This window comes from Sebastes umbrosus, chromosome 16 (genome assembly GCF_015220745.1).
Source record: "Sebastes umbrosus isolate fSebUmb1 chromosome 16, fSebUmb1.pri, whole genome shotgun sequence".
NCBI classification, from domain to species: Eukaryota; Metazoa; Chordata; class Actinopteri; order Perciformes; family Sebastidae; genus Sebastes; species Sebastes umbrosus.
Genome location: NC_051284.1, coordinates 31,689,703 through 31,701,586, shown reverse-complemented (window position 1 = coordinate 31,701,586; position 11,884 = coordinate 31,689,703). Strand labels below are relative to the sequence as shown.

Sequence of the window (11,884 nt, the reverse complement as noted above, 5' to 3'; positions counted from 1 at the left end):
TACATGTCAGAGTGGTACCTCTCGCTGCCTCGCAGCATCTTTGGGTCAAAGTATCGATAGTCATCTGTTTCCTGGAAGATCAGAGAGATAAACATCAGTCAGCTGATTCATCAGGAAGTCACCGCCACGTGGATCATCTGTTTGTTCTGGATCTCACTGGTATTAATGTAGAGATATTCACATTCACTGAATCATGTAAAAGGTCCATAACAGGCTGCTCCTTTTAATTTAACCTCTTTGAATTAGAGAATTCTTCGTGCAGGAGACGATGGAGGGAATCACTCGTGCTTCTAGAATTCTAGAATGTGTAGAATTCCAGAATGTGTAGAATTCTAGAATGTGTAGAATTCCAGAATGTGTAGAATTCCAGAATGTGTAGAATTCCAGAATGTGTAGAATTCCAGAATGTGTAGAATTCCAGAATGTGTAGAATTCTAGAATGTGTAGAATTCCAGAATGTGTAGAATTCTAGAATGTGTAGAATTCTAGAATGTGTAGAATTCCAGAATGTGTAGAATTCTAGAATGTGTAGAATTCCAGAATGTGTAGAATTCTAGAATGTGTAGAATTCTAGAATGTGAAGAATTCTAGAATGTGTAGAATTCTAGAATGTGTGACATCACATTCTAGAATCCTAGAATTCTAAAATGCGTGACACACACATCTGATAGAGGGAGAATGTGCCCTTCTATTTCTTTCATCTTCATCCCAGTCCTTTCTCCCTCCTCCTCCTCATCCTCCTCCTCCTCTCCCGCCAGATTCACAACAACAGGATCTTTGTTGGTCGTCTGTAACTGCAGACGCTGAGAAACCTGCAGTGTGTGTGTGTGTGTGTGTGTGTGTGTGTGTGTGTAATATAACCTATTCATCACCATGAACACACACACACTGTAGTTTATTCTGACTCAGTCCCTCACACACACCGTCCTGCTGCCACTAACACTCACTAGAGCTCCACATGTGGATTCATCCGCCGCTGAAAATAGTCCCACACTAAGTCACCATTTCCTCCTGTTGGTTTGATGAAAACTACAGCGAGCAGCTGTTTTAAATATCAAACTATGTATTTGTGTTTATATGACATGGATACCCTGGCGTCTTCCCTCTATCTCAGTCCTTAACCTTTTCTATTTTATTCTATAACAGAAACAGATTTTGTCTTTCTGATTTTTGTCTCAAATATTTTCTAATATTTTTCTAACACATCTAAAATGTTTATTTACTTGAGATATCATGTTTATGCCCTGAGGTCTCCTCCTTATGACCCGGCTGGAGTCGGGGGTGGTATGTTTACTCTTCTGAAACGGGAGCTGTTTCAGTTATTCTCTCCTGATGTTGTTGGTCTGGATGAGGCTGAACCAGCAGGGTTCCTACACATGTTCCCTTTCATGATCACAGACTGCTCCAGTCTCACATCTCCAGTCTTATCGGTACATCTCTCACAAAACATGTATCTACCTAATGCAGGGGTCAGCAACCCTCACTATCTAAAGAGACATTTTAGACAAAAGAAATCTGTCTGGAGCCGCAAAACATGTGATCATTGTGATGAAGGTTACACAGTTTATAGTCTCAGTATATAGTATAGAAGTCTAATGCAGTGAGGGCCAAAGAGACAATGTACTACGGAGTATTAGGGCCACAATGAGGGAAAAAACATCTGAGATTTACACAATAAAGTCACAATATTACGAGAATAAAGACATAACTTTAAGAGAAAAAAAGAAAATAAAACGTAAAATTACTACTTTAGAATATTCTGACTTTATTCTCATAATATTATGACTTTATTCTCTAAATCTCAGATGTATTTTTTTTCCCCTCAATGTGGTCCTAATACTCCGTCGTACCGTCGTACCATAGACCTACAACAATGATCAATACAAATGAAAATGTAAACAAAGAACAGTTCTTCATTTCCATGTTTAAAGATCCACAGGGAGCTTCTGGAGAGGAGCTGAAGACGAGTCACCCTGGAAGTTACTAAAGTTATTATTATTATTATTTATGCACCTCCAGCCTGTTTTCACTGGACAGGATCGCCGCTGACGGTAACTGACATTAAATGATTAAATCAGTTTTGCATCGTGGCTACGAGAATACTGCAGTAGTACGACAGTAATCACATGTTCTTTTGGTCCACAGACAAACTTTGTGTGGACAACTAACAGAAAGAGCGAACCAACTCACGGGGTTGGACTTCATCTCCATCAGGTTGTCCAGGATCCGAGTGACCGGAAGGTTCTGCAAGACAGATCAGCATCACGTCATTTACTCTGGTGTAAACGTTTCAACAGAAGGAACTTTAAAGGTCCCATATTGTACAAAGTGAGACTGTAATGTCTGTCATAGTATAAAGCAGGTTCAAGTTATATATAAATACTGTGAAAGTATCGAAATGTTCAATATACGGAGAAATACACACAGCCCGTATTCAGAAACTGTGAGTTTAAAACAAGCCTTCAGGATTTCTGTCCATTTGTGATGTCACAAATATACAATATATAGACCATTACACGGTTTTAAACATAAACATTTTAAATGTGTCCCAGTTTATTTCCTGTTGCAGTGGATGTAAATAACATTAGCTGACAGGAAGTGAACATGGACCCAAACTGTTGCCTAGCAACGCAATTCCATTCCAATTCCGTTGTAATGCGCTAAAACGGAGCGTTTCAGACAGAGGATGAATAAGGGTTCCTAGTTCCGGGGTAAAGTTCCTCTACTTTCATAAAGTACTACCCCCCCGACCAGGGCCTTTTTTGGGATGTAAAATGTCCCCGGGAACTTTATTTAGATCCTGGTCCCTACTAGGGATGTCACGAGAACCAACTTCGGTACCAAGTCGATGCCAAAATTTTGAAAGAGTGACGGTACTCTTTTTCTACAGTACTGAAGGTACCGTACGGTGCCTATAATGGTCGTTGGTAGTGATGTGACAGTGAGGAAAATGTTCCCACCGGTTAATAAACTTGTGACAACACCGGTGTTACCGATTACACCGGTGTTACCATTTTACAAGAAAGATGACGGTCAACATGTGCAGAGCGCTGACTCTGATCTTTACCGTCGGGTGGCGGTGTGTCCGACCTCTCCAGAAGAGCTTTTGCTGCGGGGATGCATTCACGGTCAGTATGTAGCGTCCGTCGTCTGACTATCGATTAATAACATGCCGCTGATACGCCAAAATGAACCAAATGGGTCATTCTTTTTATTTATTACTTAAAGGCTACATGGCTAAAAGAGTACGTTTTGAATTACAGGGGATTTATTGTTGTTTTTTTTACCGTGGTATCGAATTGGTATTGAGAATCGTGGAAATTCACTGGTATCGGTATCGACTACTAGATTTCTGGTATCGTGACATCCCTACAGTCAAAACGCAATGAATTCCTCTAAAGGTTCCTGGTTCCGGGGTAAAGTTCCTGTACTTTCAGAAAGTATAACTCCTTTCCAATTCCGTTGTAATGTGCTGAAGCGCAGCGTTTCAGACTGAGGGTAGGTGACAAGAATTAACCGTTTTCATTTCACCAGTTTTACATGTTTAAAATAATCTCTTCATATCAGATATCTGTCCCCGTCGACCACAGATATCAGAGCATTCATGAGTGTTATTAATGTATTTCCACCAGTCCTCTCCTCTTTTCTTCTTCACGTTTAAAAGGTTCAGATGAAGTTTTTAGTGGTTTTAATCTTCAGGGATGGATCTTTGATTTGTTTGCTGAGCAGATATTTTCAACATGTTGGAGACGTGAACGTGGAAGAAGAAGTCTCAGAGAGCGTCAGCAGCTCCGCTCAGAGACAGAGGGCTGACTGTGATGTTCTGGCAGCTCTGCAGAGCATCGTGGTCCGACTGACTTCAGCTTCTGGATGTAGAAAACAGACGCCACCTCCCTGTGTGTGTGTGTGTGTGTGTGTGTGTGTGTGTGTGTGTGTGTAATGATTATAAATGACTTCATGTTGGTGCCAGTTTAACCATCATCATCATCGCTGCTGTCCAGGATGTTTCTCAGTGGGGTTGTATGAGGTTCTTCTAACTACAGTAGATGGAGTTTGGAAACAACTTGTGTGATTATTTACGCTTTCATTTCTGATATTTTCCACGTATGAAATGATGAATACTCTGTGCCTACATACCTTAGTGTGATTAAAAGTGATGTGAGTGAATTGGTTTCTATGTCCCATTCGTTGTCTCAATGAGCTTATGCAGACATTATTTAAGTCTATTCGGCTGCTGGAGGAGAGTACCAATGTCCTCCTGGCGACTAGCCCACTAAAAACCCATCTAATTAGTTTCCTAGATGTTATTCGATCAATCCGACGGTATAGGCAGGTACAGAACAGGTGTTCAGGAATCAACGCAGCAGCGGTAGACCAGCTACTCTCCTGTTCTGAGAGGTTAAATGACTGGTTTTATGAATGGAGTCTGGTGGCTGGAGAGAGAGCGATATCAGTACATTACCTTTGCTCCAAACTCCATCGACTGTAGTAATACACCGACTATGGAGAAGTACACTGAGAAACACCTGAACTCTCCCTTTAAGGCCGCAAAGCAACTCAAACTATTTATTAATAATTTTAATAAACTTTAATAAATGCAGGTTTGTTGTGTCCAGATGTTTTTACTCACATGCTGTTTGACCACCAGGTTCTTCACTCCCTCCATCACAAACTGGGAACCAGTATTCATCACTCTGGAGAACAGGCTGAGGAGGAAGAGGAAGAAGAGGAGGAGGAGGAGGAGGAGGGAGGAGAGGGAGGAGGAGGAGGAGGGAGGAGAGGGAGGAGGAGGAGGAGGGGGAGGAGGAGGAAGAGGAGGAGGAGAGGGAGGAGGAGGAGTACAGGGTTAGGCTGGTAACAACCTGTTTCGACTAAATGAATAAAAATACTATTACTGAAAGTAGTAATACTGCCACTGTTACTGCTGGTACCACACTTTCTACTGCTGCTACTGGTACTACAGTGAATACTATGAATACTACTCCTACTACTACTACTATGTGATGGTTTCTGGACTCACCCCATGGGTTTGACTCCACTGTTGCCGTAGTTTGCCGGGGTGGTGGCCATCTTGGTGAAGGCCCTGAAAAAGAGGAGAGGAAACCAGAATGACTCAACGCCACCGAGGACACGTCCACAACAGTACGTCTTTGTTTTAAAGCGCGTTTACGCCGGTGTTTCAGAACTCCTGAAAGACGCCGCTGACGCCGTCTTAGTTTGAAAACTACGTTTTAGCAAAGAGACGAAACTCTGGTGTTTTTTTAACAACAGCTGCTGCCGCCATCTTGGACTGAAAGCTTATTAGGGCCAGCGAAGGCTCTATTGAAACTGTAGAAATGATTCTTCTTTTTCTTAAAATGAATCACCTTTTTGACGAACTTAACGTGCTCAAAAAGTTGTTAAACTTGGCACACTTATCAGACGCGGTGAAATATTTTAAATTTTAAGGGTCTCGGGCTCGGGTGTTTTAAAATGGCTCGCCTCGCTCCGGTTTCACCTACATGTATGAAATTCCTCTTAGAATCAATCGTTCGTTCCATTGCAACATCAGCACCCAGCAGCAGAGCTACGCCATTTTGGACTGAAAGCGACTACCGGATGCCAGTAAAACGTCCTCCTAAGAAGAGACGTACAAAAGTAAAATTACATTATTTATATTCTGTTGTCATATTCTACTGAAATGGTCTGTGTTGAACAATAAAATATTATAAATATAATAATCATTTTCAGTCCAAAATGGTGGCAGCAGCTTTTGTAAAAAAAACACCGGAGTTCCGTCTCTCTGCTTCCAGACTCTCTGGTTAAATAATCAAAGAGTTAAACACGGCCGTTGTTCCCCTTTAAGACATGAGACGGACTTACTTCCACTGTTTGATGTAGTTGAGAGATGAAAGGTCGCAGCCTGCGTCCAACAGAGCCGTCTTATACTGCTCCAAGTCCGACTGAAACACACACACACACACACACACACACACACACACAATGAACTCTGATAACTAGACGAGAAAACGGGAGGAAACACAACCTGGTGCACTGAAGCTCACTCCTCTAGCATGCTAACGTTAGCATGTTAATATGATGAGGCTAATATTGGACACGCATTGGAGGGGTGTCAAACATACGGAACCTGCCAAAATACAAAAATAAAAAATGCATAAATAAATAAATAAATCATATGAAACTAAAACAAACTTAGGAATCTATTGGAAAATGGACAGCTCCTTCATTTGCATAATGAGGCAGAAATGTATAAAGAATAGCATACGGAAAAAAAAAAAAAATTTAAATAAATAAATTGGGGAAATAGATACAAAGATACATTTAAAAATAAATATTAAATAAATAAAAAATTAATACAAAAGTAAATGAATAAATAAAAAATAAATGCACAAATAAATAAATAACTGTAAAAAAAAATTAAATAAAAATAAATACATAAATAAATAAAAGGGAAAATTAAACAGAAGAGTATATAAAATAAGTGAATTAATACAAATTGAAATGAATAAAGAAATATCAATTTTATGTCACATTTTATCAATTAATTAATGGCTACATTTATTTTAAATATTATTTTTGCTACAATTATTTATTTATTTATTCATCGAGTCGTTTATTTATTTATTCATTTATTTTTTTATTTTGGCAGGTTCTATGCTCCATATGAGGGCCCCAGAGGTTCCAATCTGGCCCGCTGGAAGACTTTGAAAGTGTGAAAATTGCAGAGAAGTCATTAATTCACATTTTTAAATGAAGTGCACTGCTATTCCTATTAGTCCACTGGTGGTAAAAAGAAATCCATTCACCTATGTATCACGATATTTATTTTTACGATTTTTTTATAGATGTTTTAACACCAGAATGGATATATCTGCTTCATCTGAGTCTATGTGGAGGTAGAAGGAAGTTACTGCTTTTATTGTGGTAGTCTGAGTAACGTGACGTCATATCCGCTCCGTATCCGTCAACCAAAACAAACCTCAGAGAGTCTAAACCGTTGGAGGATCAGCGTAGATACGACCTGCACCCTCCCATGTTAAGAACGATAGCCGATAGAGAACCAAGCTGACTGAAGAAGGAAGGACAACCGCCGCCGTCATGGCGGCCGCGGCTAACGCATGAGCTAATGTTAAACGTGAATCATAAAGTAGCAGTGAGATGGAGCTCAGAAATGGAGGAGTAGCTAGTGTTTATTTAACGTGTCTCCATGACTTCATCCGTCCATCCTTCCTCAATCTTAAAAGTAAAACATCGTTAATTCTTCCTGCCCGTCGTCGGCCATGTTTGTTTACCTTTTTTTCCTGTTGCTGATGAATGAATCTGTTAACGTGTGGTCTGCTGGAACTAAACTGTTAGCACAACGTGTCGTTATGTGTGGGCTCTCTTACATTTTACACATCTGGTGAGATCTGAAACATCTGTCAGTGTCGGGCCGGCCTTAAGAGAATCAGATCTTGGCTGTTTTACCGATGTTGAATGATCATGATCAACGTTCTCTGGTCTGAACTGAGACAAACACTTTCTGGAGTTCAGCGAGTTTTTGAAAACCTGCGGACGTCTTCGTGGAATGAGTGCAAACATGGTCAGAATATGCTAACGCAGCGGTCAGCTACCTGCAGCTCTTCAGCTCCTCTCCAGTGGCTCCCTGTGGAGCTTTAAACATGAAAATGAAGAACTGCTCTTTGTTCACATTTTCATTTCTTATTGATCATTGTTGTAGGTCTATGGTACGACGGCACGACGGAGTGTTAGGGCCACATTGAGGAAAAAAATACATCTGAGATTTAGAGAATAAAGTCAGAATATTATAAAGTAGTAATTGTACGTGTTATTTAATTTTTTCCTCATAAAGGTTATGACTATAATCTCGTTATATTACGACTTTATTCTCGTAAAGTTACGACTTTTTTTCTCCTAATATTCTGACTTTATTCTGTAAACCCCTCAATGTGGCCCTAATACTCCGTAGTACATCGTCTCTTTGGCCCTCACTGCATTAGACTCATATACTATATACTGAGACTATAAACTGTTCCAGATAGATTTTTTCTCCTGATAGTTACGGTTGCTGACCCCTGCTCTAATGAATGCAAAGCCTGAACTGCTGGTGCAGTAGATCTTTAACAGGGAACTGAAAATAATCAGAATCACAGTCGCTGTCACTTCATGAAGGATGAGAGGCGATTCCTGCCAAACTAAACCTGATCCAGCTGTGCTGCTCTCACAGTGACTCTCACCAGGTCTCTGTTTGCAGAGAGGAACGCTTTGGCTCCACCATCTCTGTTCTATCATCACGGCTCATAATGAAACTACGAAGACGGCGGAGCCAAGAAGATGCTTCTCATAAAGCCGTGGCTATTGATCAGTAGAATGTGGTTTTGGGGACATGAGGGCACAGCTGACAGTGAAACCATCTGTCTAAACCATTCCTGCTGTTTGCCAACCCACAGCTGGTTACGTAAGCGTCCCCTGTGCTGTTTGAAGAAGCCAGACCGGGGACGCTGGGAAGAACCGGAGGTCTGTCATCTCAGCAGTGAACTGTTGTTTGTTTCAATTTTTCCAACGACGCAATACTCAAGAGGAATTTCTGCGATCCCAGAAATAAACAGCGTCTTTGAGTCTAAAGCTTCACGGGTCGTCAGCGAGATGCTGCCAACGCATTCTCGCCTGATTATTTTGGCCGTCGCCTTCTTGGTTTTTAACCGTCACCTTCTTGGTTTTTGGCGACTAGAGACTGGTAAACCTGATGAATCCATCGGTACCAACCATGTCAGACTAGCTGGTCATGAAGGAGGTTAAATAACGCTCCAAACTGACACTACATTTTTTCGAGGAAAAACTGTCATGTCCATGTTCAAAGGGGTCCCTTGACCTCTGACCTCCAGATCAGTGAATGTAAATGGGTTCTATGGGTACCCACAAGTCTCCCCTTTACAGAAATGCCCACTTTATGATCATCACATGCAGTACAGATGTGTAGCTTTCACCTTTTCTGAGATGGAGGCCAAAGCAGGAACACATTAAACATGTCAAGGCTGAATGGTGACTGAATGACGGCGAGGTTTGGAGCACTCAGAAGCAGGAGCGGCTTAAGGCACAGGCCATATAGGCGGTTGCCAAGGGCGCCACCTTCAGGGGGGAGGGTGTTGGGGGTGTTGGGGGTTGCTGGTCGCCCTCTAAAAATAGAAGACCCTTAAAGACAGGGTTGACGATGTTTTCCAGTACACACTATTTGTTATATTAGTTGAAATGGTCTTCAGCAGCCTGAAGCTGCTGCTGTTCCTGGATGTTTATTAGTAGCAGTAACATCTGTAACCACAGAAACAAACAACATGTACTGACGTGACAAGCAGCAGCTTCTGGAAGTAACTAAACCAAGCCGCTGGGCCACGTCATGGCAAACTATTAATACCCGAAGAATGATCAACCTGGGGAGAGCTGCAGGTGCACGACATGGAGACCGGGCCAATGTCCATGCCTTTAAGACCCAAACAAGACCCAGACCCGACCTGAGAACAAGCCCTATTATTATTATTTTTTTATTTATTTTCATTTCCAAAACTGTGTGTCTGAGGTCTGATTCATTCACGGGAAACTTTACTGATTTTCAACCGACTCTGTGTCACTGCAGCGCGGCGGTACATGCAGCGTACGTCCACCTGATGACGACGAGAAACGACCGGCAGAGTTTTACCGGCGGGTGAGCAGAGGGGCTCCGGGCGCCGTTTGTCTAGTTCAGGGGTCAAAAAAATAAAAAATAAATCTGAGATTTTGAGAATAAAGTCAGAAGTTTACGAGAAAAAAATGTCGTAATATTACTAGAAAAAATAAAATAACAGTTAATATTCTGACTTTATTCTCTAAATCTCAGATGTATTTTTTTCCTCAATGTGGCCCTAATACTCCGTCGTACCGTCGTACCATAGACCTACAACTATGGTAAATGAAAATGAAAATGTAAACAAAGAGCAGTTCTTCATTTCCATGTGTAAAGCTCCACAGGGAGCCGCTGAAGAGCTGCAGGTTGCTGACCGCCGGTCTAGAAGTACCGCCACGCTGCAGTAACGATACCACACAGCCGGTTCCTCTTCCATCTCTCTGCCCACTTTGTAGCGTCCCAATCGAATGTGAATGATTTGATATAAATCCCTCTTGTTACTGTACAACGCTCAAATGTTCTGTTTCACTGTGAGGTACGTCACTGTGCAGCAGCTGGAGACGCTCTGGCTTCAGTTTCACTGGGACTTTAAAGACTGTCGCAGCATTTTAGAAACCTTTTTGCTCTCTTTTTTTCACTTTTAATATTCAGGTATAAAAGTAACTCCATTTGCACGCATTAATGTTCCTGACCTTTGACCCTGGCGGTGCTGAAGGTGTGTTCGCTGCGTCTCTTTACTCCAGAGGACGATGAGGAGCATTGTCGTGCTGTGTTTTTAATTTCCCGTCTCCTCAGATCTCCCACTTTCCCTCTCCCTCTCCCTCTCCCTCTCTCTCTCTCTCTCTCTCTGTTTGGTTCCTGGAAGTAAACACTGAACCAGAGCGGAGCGACAAACTAAACCACAACCTTCACGTCACCGCCTCTCACACAGCTTCTAATACATCCCAGCATGCCCCACAAAAACACTGTAACTCTACTTCCCCTCACAGGTTCTTAGTTATTATAGGGCTGAACTGGTGTCATAATGCAGCGCAGGGCACAAACAACTCTGAAATATGAGTTATCCATTTAAATTAGGACTGTCAATCGATTAAAATATTTAATCACAGTTAATCACATGATTGTCCGTAGTTCATCGTGACTAATCACAAATTAATCACACATTTCTTATCTGTTCTAAATGAACCCTAAAGGGAGATTAGTCCAGTATTTAATCCTCTTATCAACATGGGAGCGGACAAATATGCTGCTTTATGTAAATATATGTATATATTTATTATTGTAAATCAATAAACAACACAGATCAATGACAGATATTGATCCAGAAACCCTCACAGGTACTGCATTTAGCATAAAACAATATGCTCCAATCATAACATGGCAAACTGCAGCCCAACAGGCAACAACAGCTGTCAGTGTGTCAGTGTGCTGACTTGACTATGACTTGCCCCAGACTGCATGTGATTATCATAAAGTGGGCATGTCTGTAAAGGGGAGACTCGTGGGTACCCATAGAACCCATTTACATTCACTGATCTGGAGGTCAGAGGTCAAGGGACCCCTTTGAAAATGGACATGACAGTTTATCCTCACCAACATTTAGTGTAAGTTCGGAGCGTTATTTAACCTCCTTCATGACCAGCTAGTCTGACATGGTTAGTACCGATGGATTCATCAGGTTTATAGTTTACTATGATACCAGTATCTTCACTCTAGCTTTAAAACTGAGCCGCTACAACCTCCAAAAGATCGATTGTGTTAATGTGTTAAAGAAATGAGTGCCGTTAAAACCACTTTGCGTTAACGCGTTGTTGTTATAGCGTTAACTTTGACGGGCCGACTGTGAACATCTTTAAACTTTGAAGTAGAAACATGACGTAGAACAAGACGCTCCCGTGTGTATAAGAATGACAACAAACTAAGTGTTGATAAGTCAGAACATCTTTATGAGTAAAGTTTGGCCCCTTTGAGAGAAAAACCGCTTCCTGTTTTCAACATCTAAATATTTTCCGTGTTAGCGACGTGTTGTCAAATCAGGTCCTTGTTGTGCTCACCGACACGTCAGCGTGTCCAAGACCGCCGCTGACGCTGTGATGAATGATGATGAAGTGTGTTATTAGAGTGGAGTGAACCGGGACCACAGACCTGGTGAGTCACCAAACCAGAACCAGAACCGTCACCATGTGTGTGTGTGTGTGTGTGTGTGTGTGTGTGTGTGTGTGTCTC

General features: G+C 41.6%; 1 protein-coding gene across 1 annotated transcript in view; it reads right to left on the bottom strand.

The window, feature by feature from the left end:
• Positions 1 to 11,884, bottom strand: part of scfd1 (sec1 family domain containing 1) — a 32,409-nt gene that overhangs the window by 3,304 nt on the left and 17,221 nt on the right. The window contains exons 17-21 of the mRNA XM_037796274.1: positions 5,863 to 5,942; positions 5,021 to 5,083; positions 4,631 to 4,706; positions 2,191 to 2,244; positions 19 to 71 (exon numbers count right to left, since the gene is read on the bottom strand). Of these exons, the coding sequence (XP_037652202.1) occupies positions 19 to 71; positions 2,191 to 2,244; positions 4,631 to 4,706; positions 5,021 to 5,083; positions 5,863 to 5,942 (326 nt within the window). The remainder of the gene's footprint in view (positions 1 to 18; positions 72 to 2,190; positions 2,245 to 4,630; positions 4,707 to 5,020; positions 5,084 to 5,862; positions 5,943 to 11,884) is intronic.